This window comes from Mustela nigripes, chromosome 6 (assembly GCF_022355385.1).
Source record: "Mustela nigripes isolate SB6536 chromosome 6, MUSNIG.SB6536, whole genome shotgun sequence".
Classification (NCBI taxonomy): Eukaryota; Metazoa; Chordata; class Mammalia; order Carnivora; family Mustelidae; genus Mustela; species Mustela nigripes.
This window is the reverse complement of record NC_081562.1, coordinates 8,387,342-8,406,961: the sequence shown is the minus strand read 5'-3', so window position 1 is coordinate 8,406,961 and position 19,620 is coordinate 8,387,342. Positions and strand designations below refer to the sequence as shown.

Here is a 19,620-nt window from a genome sequence, read left to right as displayed (position 1 = left end):
TCCTCTGGCCTGGAGAGCAGCTTTCTCTCCCCCACCTTTCCCCTCCGTGAAGCGTGCTCCCTCCCTCCTCTGTCTTACAACCACCCCCCTAAGCATGCAGTCTGGGCCACACTGCCTGGCTCGCCATCAGCCTCCTGACCCAGGTGATCCCTTCGGGGAAGGAGCCGAGGCTGGTGCTGGTGTTGACAGGATTGGGGAGCCGGTGGGTCCGCTGCCCTCAGCTGTGCGGCAGGGCTGGTGACACCGTCTCACGGTGTGTCCACTGCCCTGGGGATTAGCTGAGAGAAGGTCTGTTGTGCTTGGTAAGCGGTGAGGGCAGCTGCACAGAGTCTGGGCTACTGGGAAGCCACCTCTTGGAAAGACTTTTTCAGTCATTGATCATAGTTGCAGATTGGGGTTCTGGATCCTTCCCTGCTGATGCTGCTGAGGTCAGGAGGCAGCAGATCCCTTGGTACCCCAAACAGTGACTGTCTTGCAGAGAGAACGAGACAGGGAGAACGTTTCCTCTTGCTTTCCTGGGGGCCCTACTGACCCCAGATCAGCAGCTTGCGGGGGAGACCGTGAGCCCAGCCCCTAAATCAGGTGTGGGCAGAACACGGGAGAGGAGGGGGAGGCGAGTCCGCCGAGCACTTCACTTATGTCTTCCTTGCCTGTGTCAGTTGTCTCTGCAGGTAAAACAAGTGCCAGTCCCGCCAAGGCCAGAAATTGCGTGATTTCCTGAGCTGTGGGCCAGCGGTGGGGAGGACTTATGGGTGTCCCCGGCCCTGCCCTATGGAGAATTCAGGTCAAGCCCTGCACCAGTTTGCACTCTGGACCCTCACTTGCTTCCTGCCCAGCAGCCTCAATCCTGGCCTCAGGGACCCTTGATTCCAGACGTGAGAGTCTGCAGCATCTCAAGACGACCGCACACCCCTGCAAGACTGTCACTGGCCAGGCAGGGGACACTCCTTGTTTACATGAAGTGGAAGCTTGACTCGTGTCTGCTCTCCTTTATGCCAGACCCCCTCCCTCCACTGGGCCAGCCTTGCCCTGCAGGTGCCCAGATGGGGTGAGCCCGTGTCTTCATGCCTAATGTGATGGGGTCTCCAGGGCAGCCCCAGCTCCCTGACTTCTCCTTCCCTGGGCTTCCTGGTGCTCCTGATCCCCCAAGAGGTTTGGTGGGATATAAAGGAAGAGAACGGATGGGACTCTGGGCCGGGGAGCCAGTCTCGACCTAGGCTCGGCACTCAAGGTAGAAGGTGCAGCGAGCACAGCTTAGGGCACCAGCTGCTCTGGCCTTCCTGGCCTGGTTTCTGCAGGCTCCTGCACCAGACCTGGAGTGAAATGAGGGCCAAGCCTCCCCTCAGCCAGGGGCAGAATCTGACCCTGCCGTGCTGAGAGCCCTCACACTGAGGTCTGCTTCCCCTCCCTGCCACCATCTCAGCACTCTCCACGCCAGCGGTGCAGACCTCCTTGGCTGTCACCAGTGCAAACACATATGGGGCTGCTTCTTGTGCTTTTGCCTGAGGCTACTCCCTCCCTTTAATAAAGTGCCTTGGTTGGCAGCCCAGGCCGGGGGGGAGAGAGAGCTTGGCCGAGGGCGGGCGGGAGGTTCGAGTGCTATGGGAGGTTAGCCCTGCAGACAAGGGCCTCTGTCCTTCCCACCTCCCTCCCCGCTTCCTCCCAAGATGGCCATCAGGCCCCTTCACCAGCCGGGACTTTTGTGCCTTCTCTAGTTACATTTCAGCCGAAAACCAGCCTTTGCCTCCTGACAAAAGTCAGGCTGTATCTAGGAGCTTTTGCCTCCCCAAAGAGGCCTGGCCTAATGGCCACAACGCCAGCCCAGGGAGAGCAGCCTAAAGTCACCCCCTACCCCTCCCTACTTGTGTGACCAGAGGGGTCAAAGGAGAGATTTCTTTCCTTTTTTTTTTTTTTAATTTTTTATTAACATATAATGTATTATTTGTTTCAGGGGTACAGGTCTGTTATCCATCAGCCCTACACAATTCACAGCACTCGTCATAAAATATACCCTCCCCAGTGTCCATCCCCCAGCCGCCCCATCCTTTCCTGAGTTTGTCTCCTGAGATTAAGAGTTGAGGAGAAATTTCTCGAGTGGACAACAGAAATTGTCAGACTGCAGGTTCTGCGAGGCTACAGCTGTGGGATCACAGCCACCAGGGAGCCGAGGGGCCACATGGCCCAGTGGAAGCAACACCAGTGGAAGCAACACCAGGCGGCCTCTTCCAGCCTCTTCTGAACCCAACTTGTCTTTGTGTCTTTCTTTCTGCAAAACCCTGGGGCACCCGCAGCACCTGGAGGAGGGGCCTATGTGTGGGGTTGGGGGAGGTCACTGGGGCCACAGAAGTGAACCAGGAGGTGGGATGGTGTGGTGGGGTTGTGGGGGAAGAACCTGGCCTCTGGCAGTGGGGGAGGAAAGGAAGGGTGAGCCCACTTCCCAGGGGCTCCTCTCTCCATCCTGAGGCTAGCTTCAAGGGTGGGGGGTGGGGAGGGCAGGGGGCCCTGACCTACCTCCTTGAACTTTTATGAGGATTAAATATTTCCTGGGAGGTGCTGGCATTGTGGCACGTGCTTGTCCTGGAGGGCAAGGAAAGGAAAACCAGGGATAGGAATCCCCATGGTGGAGGGTGTCCCCTCTGCTCAGGGCCGTCACCTTGACAGTATGAGACACAAGTGGGCAAATGGCAGTCAGGGAGAAAGATTACCCTTGATGGGGAGAGTGGACCCCTCTGGGGACAGGGGAGGAGGCCTTAGAGAAGGGACCAGCTCCTAAGAGTTCTCCCCAAAGGCTTCTTCTGCCCTCCCTCCCAGAGAAGCTGGCCTGCTGTATCCCCTTCCCCTCTTCTGACCCAGAGCAGGGCCAGTTCCTCCCCAGCCCTAACATGTGGGAGAGTCCAGATTAGAAGCACCAAGTCACTGAAGCCTGGCACCAGGCCTGCCTTTCTGCCTGTTTCCCCAGGTGCCAAGACGGGGTGTTCCCACTTTGTTCATAGAAACAGGGGGGCAGGAGACCACGAGGAAGCAAGGCTGTGTAGTGGGAGGACCTCTGGCTGCCGAGGGAGGGCACCTCCCCTCTGGTCTGTCTCCCCATGCCCTTTCGAGGTTTGGATGAGATGGCGCCTGACCCCTCCAGCCCTGAGAGGCCAGGGACAGGACAGTAGTGCAAAGATTGCTAAGGATCTTGAAGCGCTAAGCTTCAAGCCTCTGCCCAAGCTCCAGACCACTCTGCTCTGCCTCTGGGTTTTGCAGTCTTTACTACATCTGTCCTCCGTTCCAGCATTTGCACACACACTGTGAAGCATTCTCTCTCTCATCAGATCTCAAGGGTACATCTGGCATCCTCAGATGGATGGCAAGTGGAAGGGTGTATCGTGCCTTCGGTCCCCACACGGCAGCTTCCACAGGGCTGGTAACGTCAGAGGGGCTCCCGGAGGAGCACGGAGGAAACGGCCCTCTCGACACCACCAGCAGCACCATCAAGTAGCCCACTCTGGGTCCAGCTTCTGTAGGCTGAGTGCCAACAACCTGCACGGCCTCTGCTAACACCACTACCCTCTGCTGTCAGAGAATTTAATAGAATGGATAGGCAAAAAGAAAAAGAAAAAAAAGATGGCCCTTGAGATAGGGAGGACACAGGACAGAGAGGTGAAATGGGCCTTTTCTGTTTTTACTGTGATGATTTTCTCTAATTTATTGAGAACCTACTATATGCCAGTGACCGTGCCAGATGCTTTAGTCACCTGCAGTTTTCAAACTAAGAAAAGCTCAGGAAAGAGCCCTTTGCGGTGTTAAAAAAGCTTTCCTGGACCACTGGGGATTGAGTCTCATGAAGCTGTGTGACGAGCAGCTCAGGTCTTACTGTGCCCATTTCTCAGATGAGGAGGCACGTGGCTCTCCCAAGGTCCCACACTGCGTAAAATGCAGGTCTGAGCCCTGCTCCTCTGGCACAGGGCTTCTCGCCTTCCATGCTGGTGGTGAGACGTGGGAGCCACAGACTGTTGGAGGAGATGCCGTCCCACACATTGCAGGATGTTTAGCAGTGCCCCGGCTTCTACCCACTCGATGCCAGCAACACCTCTCCCAACGAGACAACCAAAAATACCTCCAGATGTTGTCAAGTGTCCCCAGGGGATGAAGTCCCCACAGCCCAGCTGCTAGCTGCAGCCTCAAAGCCCCAGGCTGCTTCTCTAAGGCGCGCTCATGTGCACGCCCCTGGGAAACCTTTCTCTCCAACAGAACGCTTTGGCCCAGAGAGGTGGCTGATTTGCCAACGATTTTGCTTTCTGTGACTGACATAATAGCATCTTCTGTCTTGTTCTAGTTACCTTGCTCAGCTCTTCACCGCCTTGTGCTCCCCGGAACAGGTGTGTTTATGTGCACACATCTGCCTTACTCCACAGAGAACCCTGTTACGTTTCCTCCCAATCTGTTCAGCTTCCTTTAGTTCGAGTCGAGCCCTACATGGAAAGCGCCCTTGGACAGACCTGTGTGTGCCCAACACCGTCCTCACTCCCAAAAGGCAGATGGGGCTGAGAGCAGAGAAGCTTCCACGGTCCTCACATCAGGCCCGGTGGAAATCGCTGGCTGGGGCATCACGAGTCAACATCGGCAAAGCCCCCCAGCAGCAGGTGAGCCCCGCCGGGCACCCTGGCTACAGTTCATCATCTGGCTGCACGCCACAGTCACTCCCCACCCACCCTGGAGGACCCGGCGGCTGTCACTCTAATCATAGGCCCTGTCACTCCTGTGGCTGAAGGTCTGTCTGGTGCAGAACAGGCACCCTGGGCTTAGCAGGATGAGCCAGACCAAGGTTGAGAGGCTGGGTGCCTTCGAGAAGGCTGGGAGGCAGCAGGTGCACACGGGAGTGAAGGCTGAGAGGTACGCATTCTATCCCTGAGGTTCCCATCCAGAGGGTGGTAAGTACCCATTCTGCCCATCATCTCTATGGGTCACTGGGTATCCACAGTATCTACTTAGCGCCTGTTTGTTGAGTGATTGAAAACTCGACTGACTCCTGATACAGAGAGCAAGCCAGGCTGGTCAATGTGGGTGGTGTCAGAGGCTCCAGAATTGATCGTGACCCTTTCAATCTTGTTCCCGACTTCTACTTAGAGGCCAAACAGGACTCTGCTCTTTGCTACTTAATTTCCTAAGAACTGAGTTATCCCAAGTCCTTCCTGACCAAATCCTTTCCTCGGGGAGGTCTTCTCTTCAGCCTGTGTCCCTAGGGGCCAGTCTCCTCTCCCAGTGGCTCCAGACTGGGTGGGCCCAGGCCTCCAAGCCTCTCTGGCTGCTCCGGGATGACTTTGCCTGCTTCCTTTCAAACTGCTAACACAAGAATGGGGTGAGGAGGTGAGGGCCTTGATGTGAGAAAATAGTCTGTGTCCCACCCCCCAACAAGTCACAGGAAGGTCTAGAATGTGGTTATCTGGGCCCATCTGGAGTGGTGCCCATGGCCTCTCGGAGTGACAGCCAGCTGGAGACCCGTTTTCATCCAGTCAAGTGGCTAGAAGTTAGGCATTGTCTGCAGCCACAACATAGCAAGCCTGGAAACAGGAGTCCACGTCATAGGAGACCGGCTAGGACCTGCTGCAGCGAGAGCATAAGCAGTTTGGAGGAGAGCAGGAGGGGAAAACATGAGCAGGCCATCTGCCCACGATGGCCATGACCTTCTGGGCACCAGCAAGGGAGAAGCACACACCGTCCTCTGCTAAGATCCCAAAACCATGTCTGGAGATTCTTCTTTCCTAAGCGTAGCTTGGACTCTACGACTCATCTCTTTCCAGAAGGTCTTGGAAGTTGGCTGATTGGACCAGGAAAGGCACTTCACTGCAGGATTTGGAAGGCTTTATTCATTTGTTCCTTCCACGCATATTTGCTGTGAGCTCGGCCCGAGGCTGAATGGTGAGCAAGGAAGGCCCGGGGTGGGGCTCATGTCTTTAGGGTGGTCTGGGGCAGGCCTTTTGCTTTGACCTTAGCTGAGGCACATGGGGACCAGAGGATAGTCGTCAGGATGGGCAGTGTGGGGCTGGAGTCCCCACTTGGCCACATACCAGCTAAATGACCCAGCAAGTAGCCTCCCACCTAGAACTTGGGTTTCCTCATGTGTAAAATGGGGATAATTTGGTGCCACTTTCCAGAGGCTGTGAGGAGTCAAGCGCTCAGCAGAGTGGCTAACGTCTGGGGTAGCTTAGTCACCCGCCCATGCTTCCGTTGGTGTGTTAGAGCGAGGGCTTCATCACTTCTCTCTTGGGGCGTTCTCTCCTGGACTCTCCCTGCTCCCTCCCTGTATACACACTTGCCACTTTCAGTGAGGAGTGGGCATGTGCAGGTAAATGCCCGTCCACCTGAAAAAAGTTCCAAGCGCCAGGTTTTGAAAGAAGGATGCAGAAAACCTGCCAGGGAGGCCATTTGAGGGCCGCTTTGCCTGGCAGGGCCCCATGTGCTCCGGTCAAACCCCCCTCACTTCAGCTCTGTGGGCTGGTTGGTTCCAGGCATGGAACAGGGCCACAGTCTTATCTGGTTGTGAAAATGTCCCACAACTTTTCTTCATGGATAGTTTTGGGTAAAATAGACAATTTTAGTTTGTTTGGAAAATACTTCATATATAAAATACAACACTTCATACATAGAATATAATAATAAAATACAAATTAAACACAAACAAACAAAAAACCCCGCAGCACATCCAGAAAAGGCTGCTTATGTGTAGCAAGCCACTGGACTTTCCATTCAAGTAGGCTCCAGGCCCTCCCTAACTTTCTTCTAGACATTTTTTTTTTAAGATTTTATTTATTTATTTGAGGGAGAAAAAGAGAGTGAGAGAGGGGCATGCATGGGGGGAGGGAGAGGTCAAAGGGAGAGGGACAAGCAGACTCCCTGCTGAGACAGCCCCAAGTGAGTCTTGATCCCAGGACCCCAGGACCTTGACCTGAACGGAAGGCAGATGCTTAACCCACCAAGCCACCCAGGCGCCCCTCTTCTAGCTTTCACACTCCGTTGCTCTCCACAGCTACTCCTTCCTAGGAGGCTGGCTCCTTCCTAGGCAAGGCCCAGGCGCCCAGTGCCACCCCGTACTCCTGGCTTCGGGTCCTTCAGGGAGCATCTAACAGCACCATGGTGAGATGCTGACACCTTGTGGCCAGTCAGCAGCGCGTTGCTTTTCCTCCTCCAGCTAAGAGTAAGACAGCAGAGGCCAAGGGTGGATGAACTGTTTCTGTAAATGGCCAGAGGGCAAATGTTCTAGGCCTTGTGGACCCACGGTATCTGCTGCTGCGGTAACACAGAAGCACCCATAGACACTATGTAAATGAGTGGGCGTGGCTATATGCCAATGAGACTTTCTGGATTTCATATAACTTTCATGTGTCATGAAATATTATTCTTTTAACTTTCCCAACCATTTAAAAAACACAAAAATCATTCTTAGCCTGTGGGCTATGCAACACAGGCCGGGGCTGGATAGGGCTGGTGAGCCCATGTTTGCCACGGTCTGGCCCCACACACTTGCCTCCCGTGCGCCCAATCCCAACTCCCCACTGTCACACCTGGGATCTTTACTTTGTCATTATTCCGTCAAGAGGAACCAACCGGATCGCTGCTCTAACCAGACTGCTACGACTAAGCCTTCTTTTGTACAGAAATCCTGGAATTATTGGTTTTCACTGTAAGTATCCATCAGGGGCCCAGCCCTGTGTGAGAGCCATGAAAGAGCCTGGAGTTTTAACCATTGTGTATTTAAGATTTACTTTTATTAATTCATTTGTTCAGACAAACTTACTGAACACTTCGTGTAACCTAGGCAATGTAATAAAACAGACCTGGTCTCTTCCCATGAGGTGTTAATAACCTTGTTGAGAAGATGGACACAGGGAGGCAAGCATTATGATGGGGTGGTACAGGGGGTGCGGAAGCCCAGAGGAGGCACTTAACCCACAGGTGGAGGTCAAGGAGAGCTTCCTGGAGGAGGAGGTGATCTCCAAGCCAATATCTGAGGAGTATATGGAAGAGGGAAGAATGAGGCAAGGCATTCCAGGGAAAGGTCCAGAGCCTAAAAAGGATTCTTTCAAGAGAATTATAAGCATCAGAGATGTAGTGAAGATTCAGATATAGTATTTGCCCTCAAGGCCTCCCAGTCTGGTGGGTGAGACAGGCTACTATAAGCTGGTATAATGTTGTAGAGAGAGATTTAAAGAAGTTTTCTCTCTAGACTTGTAGAATTGGTTATCAGTGAGCCTCAAGACAGTAAACAGTGGGCAAGTGGGTACACAGGGTACTGAGAGGCTCTGAGGGAGTAGAGATGTGGGCCTGACTTCTCTGGTCCAGAAGCCCCTGAGAGGAGAGGGGGCTCGAACTGAGCTGTGAAGGAAGTGTAGACCTCGGTGCAGAAGGAAGGACAGATGTGTGGAGGGATGTGAGAACCTCTTAACAGCAACAGGTATTTTTCTCGGTTCCACCAATTAAAAATGTGACCTTGGACGGTTATTTAACCTCTATTTGCCTTAGTTTCCTCATCTGATTCTACCTTTTAAGGTTGTTATGAGGACTGAATAAACTAATACGTATAAAATCCTGAGAACAGTGCCTGGCGCTGGGCTGGCTTCATGGGCAGGCAGCCTCCGCCGTCCCACAGGGCCCCACACTCAGAAGGTGAAGGGTCCCACTTCAGGTTTAATGCTCTGCTGTTGCCTTCTTGAAATTCTTAATGATTTCGGAACAAGGAGCCCCGTGCTTTCGTTTTGCATGGCCACAAATTATATAGCTGGTCCTGCCTGGGCATGGTATGTGCTGAAAAACTTCAGGTTTCATTTTAGAGCCTAGAAGAGCAAATCTGATTCAATATATTCATTTTAGAAGGGAAGAGATGGCCACTCGGTGCCTGTGTCTTGCGCAAGGTGAACAGCGGGTGGGCTGCCTAAGGAAGCCTGGAGCCGGGGAGTTGACAATCTTCCGGGTCTTCCGGGTGAAGGCAGGACAATGACCCAACTCCCCGCCCCCACCCCATGCCCCCAGAAGGCAACATAAGGAGAGAAGAGCAGACAGACTCCTTTGAAAGAGCTTAGAGAAAGAGGTGGTATGAAAAAGAGCATGAACAGTTGTAGAGGTAGGAGGGAAGCTGGCTATTTTGGGAAGCCAAGAGAAGATTCTCGGAGTAAAACGTAGTGATGAAGCCATGGAAACAAGAACTGAGACAGGCTCTTGGATCTTGGCCACAAGAGGTCACAGATGAGCTTGGAGAAATGAGTGTCAGAAGAGTGTGCGGACCAGGTTTAAAGGAGGGGCACCGGTGGAGATGGCCTCAGGCCAGTATTTAAAAGGCTGAGAAAAAGCACAGGGAGAAAGGGCACGAAGAAAGGAGGTTGCTTTGAAGGGGGTGTAAGGAGAGCCAGTTCCCAACTGGGATGCGGAGGAAGGACCACTGGAGGCAGTAAGTTAGCCAAGAAGAGGCACACCTCTTTCTCTGTGTTTGTAGGAGAAAGGAGCGTGGAGTTGAGCTACTGACGGCTATGAGGGCAACGGCTCCTCTGGAAGCCTGTTGTCTCCCCAGCTGCACGGTGGCATTCTCAAAGTAGATGTCTGGGGCAATGCAGCAGCGAAGAAGAGAGCTTACTCATTGGAGTCGGAATGTCCGGGTTCCGCTGCGAGGTTATTATCTATGAGGACCTGGAGCAAATTCGTCAGCCCTCAGTGCCTCGGTTTCCCTATCTGGAAAATGGGGATAACCAAGGTTGTGCAGATTAGCTGCTGCGATCTGGGTAAAGCCCTCAATGTAGTGTCTGATAGACAGCAAGCAAGTGTTCATGAAAGGGTAGCTATTATTAACAGCCACTCTGGTTCCCTTGTGAGCCTCCTGTGGGTCTAGCATTGGCCAGCAAACAGGAGGAGCCCAGGGTTGGCTGCTTCATAGGAAGTTTCTCTGGAAGTGTGGTCATAAGAATATAAATGATCTAGAAGTAGCATAGCGTCTTTCACAAGGGCTTTGTTCTACAATAAATGCTACCAGACATGTAATAAATGCTTCTAAGCACGTCCTCTATAATCAGCACCCCCTAGAAAGTTCCCCTCCCCTACTGCTCTTGGCCTTGGCTCTGGCCATACCCACTACCCCAGTAAGCAGTATCAGCTGTCAGCAGGCTTCTCGTCTTTTGGATTAGGTTCCTTCACAGGGATCTTCCCATGGTTATACGAATGGAGAATTGGAGAACGCTTTACAAACACTTCCAATGTCTCATAGCAATGAGAGGCCAGTGTGAAGGGTGGACGGAGTTCTTCTGTGGCACAGAAATCAGAGTTGGAGCAGATCCAGCGGGCTATGTCACCCTGAGCTTGTGGGTCATTGCAGAATCGTTCACAGAAATTCCCGCTGCATTGGATTTTGTCCAGGCCAATGCAATGTGTTCAGGGATCACAGAGCAATCTCTCAAGGGAAGAAAGGAAGGCCTGTTGCTTGGAATGGCTTAGAGCATTTTTGGTAGCCATCCAAAGCAGCTATCACTCATCAAATCTGCCTTCCCTTCCAGCAAAAAGCCAACTGTATAGAACCCTACATATAGAGCTCTAAGAATAGTAAGGCACTCCAAGAACATACTGCACTTGGCCTAAATACAACTGTGCAGGGCTTGATGAGGTTTTTTTTTTACTCTCAAAGCTGGGTGAGTTGGAACAAACAAACAAAAAATATTTTCCCCAAGTAGTGTGCAGAGAAGAAATGAGAAAGACAGCATAGGAGAGCATCCTGGCATGTTATTCTCTGACCTGGGCTGCCTTTTCAGGGCATGGACTGACTCCACAACCACCAAAGCAAACCCATAAGCCCAAACCCAAGGTAGTGGGCACAGCAGGCTCCCCACCCCCCTCAATTCATTGACTCTACACTAGCCTGAGCAAGCCCCAAACTCCTGTAACAGGTGGTAATTTGTTATTTCCAGCAACAGGAATTTGAAACCATCAGCCTCCACAATAAACATTTGATTTATTGGCCTCCTTGCCATAAGTATAGAAAGTGAGAGCAGGTTTCACCCAAAGCTGCAGTTCTGAGCAAGGAGAGCTCCCAGAGTGTACACGTTAAGCCACACCCCACTATTTGTGGGAAGAAAAAAATCTACATGTGGGTCTATCCATGAGAAGTCTGGGTTAGATACTCTCCTTCATAGGAGTTGGTGCTAGTAAGGATTTGAGAGAGCTTTTATTCTCCACTTTAAAGCTTTCTGTACTGTCTGAAATCTTTACTTAGCGTTACTTTTATTGTTGGAAGAACAGCAATCTTATTTGGAAATTATTTTCCTGTTCTCAGGTGGGCAAACACGACAGGGGTTGCAGCTTCCTGCTTTCTCCAAGAGAGGGAAAGTACAATGAGGCAGAGCAGATGGATAGCTGAAGGCCCTCACGAACAAGATTATAGGAAGAACTGGGGCTCCTGGGTGGCTCAGGTTGAGGCTGTGCCTTCAGCTCAGGTCATGATCTGAGGGTCCTGGGATTGAGTCCTGCATCAGGCTCTCTGCTCAGCAGGAAGCCTGCTTCCTCTTCTCTCTCTCTCTGCCTGCCTCTCTGCCTACTTGTGATCTCTGTCTGCCAGATAAATAATTAAAATATTTTAAAAATATATTTTAAAAAAAGATTATAGGAAGAACTGGCTTTGGCCATTCCTGGATAGTCCCCTCTTGCTCCCTGCACACAGAGAGAAAACACTGCAGGTCACCATACATCATCAGTCCCTTGGTCAGCTAACCACATTTCATCCTTTAGGTCTCCTTGTAGATGTCACTTCTTCTGGGAATCCATCCCTGTCCTGCAAAGCTTGAGTCCTATGTTCCTCCCGTGTCCTTCCAAACCACCTGCACTGTAATGATTTTTATCTTTTGGCCACCACCACTAGACTTGAAGGTTCCCTGAAGGCAGAGGTGTTTTATTCAACTGTATAGCCCTTCTACCTTAGGAAAGTGCTGACAGACTCAATAAACATTTATTGAATAATTATTTGTTTGGGGACCTTTTATAATCAGAACAATATAAGGGATACAAAGATGAAAAAGAAACCATTTGTTTTCAAGGAACTTACAACTAAGTGGGGGCAGACAGATGTGTTTGACAATGAACTGTAAAACCAAGCACTGGTTTATGGGTGAAAAGAGTTACAAAGAACCAAAATGAAGATAAGAAAGGTTTTGAACTCTGAACATTTCTCATTCATTGTGTCTTCTGATTCAGAATCCCCATATTGGAATGCTAGGATGGGGTATGTGCACGTTCTTATAAGGATTCAGGTTCTTAGGACCTTTATTAGAATTTGACTCATGATCTTTCTTCTGTCCTGCTGTGGCAGTTGCCAGGAATTACCTGCCACTTAATCTTAATTGATGTTTGTGAAATGCCTTGTCTTCCTCTGCTGAAAATCTGTTAAGTGTTGAGCATTACAGTATTACAGTGGTTGTTTTATTACTAAAGCAGTGCCAACGAGGTTACACAACAGCTTGGATCAGGAAGTGAAACAAGGGCCGTGATCCCACTGAAGCTACAGGGGATGGGGATTTGGGATGGTAAAATGTTAATTACCCGAGAGGGAATGCAGGCTGGAGTCCAGAGCTGTGCTCCTGGAGATCATTTCAGTCCCAGAGGCTGGGGCTGGCTCTTTGGCAGTGGGTCCTAAGCATCCTGCCCTCCCCTGGCTGGAATGTTGGATTCACTTCCCTGAAAGCTGCCACAGAGAAAGAATCTAATGGCAAGGAGCCAGGAGCACACGACTCGCACAGCATCAGGGGCCACTCTGGAAGCTTCCCAGGAGCTGAAGGGCTGTTCCATTTGCATGTAATAAATTATTTATTTCTAAAGCAATTTACTCTTTATCTCTCTTAGACTCTCTTTCTGAGGTCTCTCTCCAAAGAGTGAGCTGGAGATAGATGAGGGAGGGTTGAGGCGGTAGGCTTGGCACACAAGGATGGTAGAAATGCTCATTTATAAAGCTGAGAAAATAAACACAGAAGTAGATGGGCTTCTGGTCAGGAAACACCAAGATGGTTTACTCTGGGGTGGAGAGGAACGGGTGCCGTAGAGGAGAGGAGAATGCGGTGGCGGCAATGACAACCTCTCCACAGCTTTAGTCTCCCACAATGTCACCTACAGAAACTGATTGGGGGGGGAGACTTGAATTCGGAATAAACACATTTTGAAGATGCTGCGTTGGCTATCAGGTAAGATTCCGAAGGAAGAGGCGCCAATTAAAAGAGCAAAGGCTCTGGAGTCAGACGGTCCTAAGACCAACGCCGGGTTCACCAATTACGTTCTATCTGGGTGACCTTGGGAAGGTGTCCTACATCTCTTGAGAGCCTTCGTTTCTATCTGTAAAATTCAGAGAATGTAAAACTCACAGATTTAGCCAGAAAATCCCTGTAAAAACCCCAGAACAGTAGTTGTCACAAAGCAGGCACAAAATAAACGACAGTCATTATTATCGTCAACTACGGGCCAAACGACCAGAGTCATCCAAACTCTCAGCGAACAATTAACCGTAGCACCGAGAATCCGATCTGACGGACGCGCCTATTTACCCAATAAGGTACCAGGAAAGAACTCTGTGGAGTCAAACCAATGGCACTAGTCCTTGTTGTTGGACGGGTTTTCTGCCTGCCCCACCAATAGCTTGAAGATTTGACTAGAGAGTGACATTCTGACAGTCCAATGACGCACAGCCAGCCCACACTCAGCACTTCGAAGGGGATAAATCAAGGAGCCGGCGCGTATAGATTCCGTTATTAGGCAATACTGGATGGAGAGAGGAGCTCAGGGGAAAAAGCGCGAGGGCGAGGCACCAATGAGCTAAAAAAAGAAAAAAGAGGATGGTTGCGCCAAGTGAGCTCGGCCGCCATCATGCTCTAGTTTCCCCTTCGCCTCTCCGCGTCCGCGACCAAGGAAGCGGCCTCTGGGATGCTGAGGGGGTGTGTCCCCGAATGATTGGCGCAGGCGGCTCAGCCAATCCTAGCTCGTCAAACGGGAAGCCCTTGACCAATGAGGGGCGACGGCAGCGGCGAGGAATTGGAGGGGCGGAACCGCAGCTTGATGGGCACAAAAGTCAGCCAGTGAGAGCCGGAAGCATCCTCCCTACGGCCAATGGAGTGGGGCTCTGGGCGGGCTCCCGAGTGTTTGTGTTGTGGTTTTGGGGGAGGGAGGCGGAGGGGAAAGTTTGTTTATTTTGTTTTTAGTTTCTGGGGTCCCCGTGTTTCTGGGAGGTGAAGCGGGAGGGAGTGACCCCCCGCGCCCCTTCAGTCCCCCTACTACGTCGCCTCCATTGCTTGCGGAGAAGCGGGGACCGCGCGCATCGCAGCGCATCGCCTCACAGCGGAACGCCGCGCACTGCGAGCCGGCGCGGCTCGGCGGTGAGTGAGGACCGACGGCCACTGCCGCCCTTCCCCTCCCCCGCGCACCGCCCAGTCAGAGCTGGGCGGCCGGGTGGGCGAGGACAGCCGCGGGAGCGCGCGGCGCGGGCCGGCCTGTCAAGCTGAGGCGCAGCGTGTGCGTGTCCTCGCGAGTGAGCGCGCGCGGCGGGGACAGGGCCTGGGCGGGGGGCGGGAGCGCGCGCGGGCCCCGGCGGGGGCGGCGGCGTTGAGCTCGCGCTCTGTCGGGGCGGGAGTGTGGTGGGTTTGACCCCGGGGCGGGGAGGGACGCGGGCCACGTCCCGCGCGCAGAGAAGGGGCGCCGGGAATGGCAGGGCCGGGGCAGGCGGGCGGGCGCGCGCGGCTCCGGGCGTCACGCGCCAGCAGGTGTGAGCTGGGGGAGGGCTTCCGGGTGGGCTGGTCGAGTCGGGTTCGCTTCCCGTCGCTGGGGGGCCTCCGGGGCGGCGAGGCGCTCCCTGTCGCGGCGGAGAGCGGGGGGCCCCCGCGGAGGCGCGTCGGGCCCCCTGCCTGGCGGGGCGGGTGGTGCCGAGGGAGGCGTCAGGCCTCCGAGCCTCCCGGTCCCTGCCGGCGCGGGAGCTGCGTGATAGCGCGAACGCGTTCCCCTGCTTAATCCGGGCGGGGGGTGTGCGGTGGGGGTGTCGCCCCCCTCACCTTAGAGCCCTGCGGCGTGGCCACCTTCGAGAGGCGATTCAGGCTGGCCACGAGGAAATGGGACCAGACGGCATGAGGGGTGTTTCCTGTGTCCTCCTGAGCTGGCTCCCCTTAGCTTCAAACTAGCGGGTTTGTTAGCCAGCGGGGGGGCAGGCACCCTAAAGTGGCTGAGGACACCCAGTAACCGTAGCTTCTTGTTAGGTGTCTTAAGTAAGAACCAGCCCATCCTCAATTCTTTAAGGACAGTGTACTAGTCTCTGTCTTTTAAGATTTCTTGCTTTCTCACGTATCTCTCGGCTGTTTTATTACTCTTCAGCATCTATGCTGGAAATGGTGCGAGGAATAAGACGAATTTCAAGGTGGTCATTTGTATTACAATATAAGCAAAATTATGCAAGACAGAATTGGCCAGAGATATTTCTCCATAGGGAATAAAACGTTATGGGTTGCCTTCCTACCCCTGCCCGGCCACTCCCAGGAGTTAAGCGTACAGAAATAAGGTGTATAAACATCTTGCATCTTAGCATCTTGTGAAAGTTTAAGAATAGAGGCTATTTCCTTCATAGTTGTGGGGAATTTCAGTGGAGGATAGCTTCCTGTTGATTTGGAGAGGCATCAGTGATTTCTGCTTTGAAACTAGATTTATTGTTTTGGTAGTGTTGTGTAAATGCCTCTTTAAAAGCAGAACTTTTAGCACCCCTGCAGCGTGCTGTGTGGCTGTAGATAGGTAGTGGGAGGGATATGAATGGAGTAGGTACCTACACTAAGGGATCCAGAACACAAAGCCACTGGCTTGTCCCACTTGGACACAGCGATGATGGTAACAGCTGCCTTTATATTTTCTTGGTTCTTGGCTGTTTTTAGGTGCTTGTCCCAAACAAACATCATTATTTGAGCAGAATAGTTTCTGATAGGACTTAAGAAGAAGAAATTACCAAGCTGTTTTTCTAAAGTACCATATACATGCTGTGCCCTTGAAAAATTTTTTTTCTTCTTCATTAAAATAGAAGCACTTAAGGGCACCTGGGTGGCTCAGTTGGTTGAGCGTCTGCCTTTGGCTCAGGTCATGATCCTGGCATCTAGGGATTGAGTCCCACATCGGGCTCCCTGCTCGGCAGGGAGTCTGCTTCTCCCTCTGACCCTTAACCCTCTCATGCTCTCTTCCTTTCTCTCTCTCTCTCTCTCCAATAAATAAATAAATATTTTTTTAAAAATAGAAGCACTTAAAAATGTTTTAAGTCAGAACAATATTATTTGTTCAAATGATGGTAAAAATATTAACCAACATTCACTGCTTTCTAATATGCCAGCCTCTGTATTTTTGTTGTTGTTGTTGTTCTAATCCTTACCTCAGATCTGTCATGTAGGTGACATCACTGTTTTGTGGCTAGGAAAAAGACCATCCAAGAGCTGCACAGCTAGGAACTTGGAGGGATAGGTTTAGTTAGTTTCACGTCTGTCTGGTTTCAAAGCCTGCACTTATTCCATTTTGCCTCCTAATTTATCCTGAGGAAATAAGGCAGAAAGGACTCTGAAAAGTAGGAAAAGAAATGAGAAGTGCCACTGATGGTGAGGCTGCCCATGCCTAACTTAAGACGTCAGTATTAAATTAAATTCATTCTTAGTTTTTAGAAATTAAGAACATTTTTACAAAATTACATCCCAGCTTTGTTTTTATTTCTTCCTTCTTTCATTCTTACAAATACAAATACATTCAATTCAGAAGGGCAAGGTTTTCAGCGCTTTATGCAAATCTCTACCCCCAGGACCTTGTTATTGTGATAAATGCTCATCTAGGGACAAGGCATTGCTCACTTTTGTATCTAGGACAGTGCGTGGCACATAGTAGGAACACAGTAAATGTTAGCGGACTAAGGAGCACAGTAAAAAATGTAATGACTTCGGGTTTAACAGTTTTAGTTTAATGGGACAATAAGAAAGTGAATAGTTCATGTGCAAAATGCGTATTCTAGAAAAACGCTGGAATGGAGCCACTCGTGGTGTGGAAGGTTGGCTCTGCCAGTTTGCTAAATCTCCCAGTTCTTACTGTTTGAGCTATGTGCCATTCTGTTTTTCCTTTCACCTCCGGAGTTCTAAAAGAGGAGGCTGTACTGAGTGCTTTCCTTCACTGCTCGAGTTATGCTTTGAACCTTTACAGCCTGGCTCCCAGCCTTTGTGAGGCTTTTTTCCAAGGTTGCCAGTTACCTAATGGTTAAAAGTCCCAGAGCATCTTTCTCGGATTTATCCTGTTATGTCTCCTTGCAGCAGTCAGTCCTTTTGACTACCCCTCCCCCTTTAAAAAATAACAGTCACATTAGCTTTTATTTTTATTTTTTTTAATTTAATTTAATTTAATTTTTAAAGATTTTATTTATTTGACAGACAGAGATCACAAGTAGGCAGAGAGGCAGGCAGAGGGTGTGGGGAAGCAGGCTTCCTGCTGAGCAGAGAGCCCTATGTGGGGCTTGATCCCAGGACTCTGGGATCGTGACCTGAGCTGAAGGCAGAGGTTTAACCCACTGAGCCACCCAGGCGTCCCTCACATTAGCTTTTAATATGTGTACAGTTCTATGAATGTGAACACGTGTATAGGTTCATGTAACCACCACCACAGTCAGGATACAGATATCATTCCCTCAAAAAAACATCCTCATACTATATTCCTTTTGATTCCCCTTCCTCCTGACTTCTATCCTGGAGATAAACAAACAGTCTTAGGCTCCTTTTGTTGTTTGTTATTCTTTTATTTTTCTCTGCCTACTCCTGAAAAATGTTATTTACTTTGGGGACTTAAAACTATCTATCACATTTAGATCTGCTAACCTCCATATCCATGCCTGATCTCTCTTCTGTACTCCAAAACAACATCAGTATTTACCTGCTGGAATGCACTGTGCCTTCCTACTCAGTATGTTTAAAGTTTTGTTTAACTTTGCCTTCTAAACCAGTTCTTCCATCAGATTTTTCTGTACATTTTGGTGATGCCGTCCGTCTCCCTGCTTGGAACCCTGGAACACTTGGAGGGCTGTATAATAAATTCTCTTATCCCAGACCCGGAATCCTGCTACTTAGCTACAAATATTGGCCTTTGCTGCCAAGCTGGCTCCCATTCAGTAGTCTGAGCGGAGCGTAGGTAATTGGAGTCCTTAGAACACCATCAGGTTTGGACCACTTCTCTGGTCAGAAGCCCTTGTGGCTTCCAGTTGCACTGAGGCCTGTTTGGGATTTTATTTTTCATCCTTTGAGGCTTGGTAAGATCTGGCTTCTGCCTCCCTCTCCAACCTTCTCTCATCTCTTTTATGGCCCCCCCCCCCCCCCCCCCCCCCCACTTTGGATATCCCAGTTACTTGGTTTTTCTTTCAATTCCTTGAATTACCCAAGCCTTTTGCAGGTTTAAGGTTTTTGCACATACCACATACCACTCTCCTGGCTTGGACTGTTCCTCCCCTGCCTCCTCCTTAATCTTCACCCACCTGACTTCAGGGTTCAGATTAAATTGTCACTTCTTCAGAGACACTTTCTTCTATGACCTTCCACCACTCCATCCAGCCTCGGTCAGGTCTTTGAAAAGCTCCTGTTCCTTTTTAATAGCTCTCACCACGATTGTGATTCAGGACCATGTCTGTTTTGTTTCCCATGTCTCCAGAGCCGAGCCAAGTATCAGGCGTACAATAAACTGCCAGTAAATATTTGTTGGCTGTGTTATGAGTCTGGATTTTGTTTTTATAATGTATTGCTTTCTTGTAGTTCCTGGTAGCCTTGCCTTCTACCTCCTACCTTCTCTGGGACTTGATCTCACTGTCGGGAGTCTTGCCACACACAAAGCTGAAATTGCTGAAGATGGCACCAAGCCTTTTCTCCTTCTGAAGTGTGCCCCTGCCTGGGAGCCCTCTGAGGCGTCCTAGATCTAACCCTGACTGGCTGAGCTTGCTGAGTCTGCTGAGCAGTGCACCTTGGTTGTCCAAGTACAGGCTGGGACCAGTGCCTGTAGCTGTTACTCTTCGCTCACCAACCCCTGCTCTTGATCTCTTCTTCCTCTCTCCACCCAGCCTGTGGCTTCTAAAGACCTTGTCTGCTTTCCAGCTGAGCCTGCTTACCCTTTGACATTTGCCAGCCTTTTGACATTGACAACTGCCTCTAGTGTCTTGACCCTCCAGATCGCCCCGCACTGATCTTCCTGAAACGGTGCTTTTTTACGTACCCTGCCCCCTCCCCAAATCAACCACAGGCACTTAAGGTTGAAAACCTTTAGTGGTGTTTCATTGCCTAGAGGGCTTCAACTCCTCAGTTGTTATTCCAGGCACTCTGGACTAGCACTGTCCAGTGACATGGAGTGCGAGCCATAAACGTGAGCCACATACGTAGTCATGAATATTCTGGTAGCCACAGTTAAAAAGTAGGGTGAAGTAGATTTTCATAAAATCTTATTTACTTCAGTATATCCAAATTATTTTATGTAAACGTGTAATCAGAAAAAATTACAGAGATGTTTTACAATTTTTTTTATGTTAGGCCTTTGAAATTTGGAGTGTATTTTTCACTTCATCTCAATTCAGACTAACTGCTTTTCAAGTGCTCAGCA

General features: G+C 50.7%; 2 protein-coding genes across 7 annotated transcripts in view; both read left to right on the top strand.

The window, feature by feature from the left end:
- FAM83F (family with sequence similarity 83 member F) overlaps positions 1-2,240 on the top strand; it is a 33,363-nt gene extending 31,123 nt beyond the window's left edge. Inside the window, exon 5 of the mRNA XM_059401960.1 lies at positions 660-2,240. Coding sequence (XP_059257943.1) covers positions 660-721 — 62 coding nt within the window. The 3' untranslated portion in view covers positions 722-2,240. The remainder of the gene's footprint in view (positions 1-659) is intronic.
- An 11,905-nt stretch (positions 2,241-14,145) lies between these two features.
- The window catches only part of TNRC6B (trinucleotide repeat containing adaptor 6B), a 246,345-nt gene continuing 240,870 nt past the window's right edge, over positions 14,146-19,620 (top strand). For 3 of the 6 annotated variants that reach the window (XM_059401956.1, XM_059401957.1, XM_059401951.1), the window contains exon 1: positions 14,146-14,505. The gene's annotated coding sequence lies outside the window, so the exon portion shown is untranslated. The remainder of the gene's footprint in view (positions 14,506-19,620) is intronic. The other 3 variants (XM_059401954.1, XM_059401952.1, XM_059401958.1) reach the window with 2 other exon arrangements.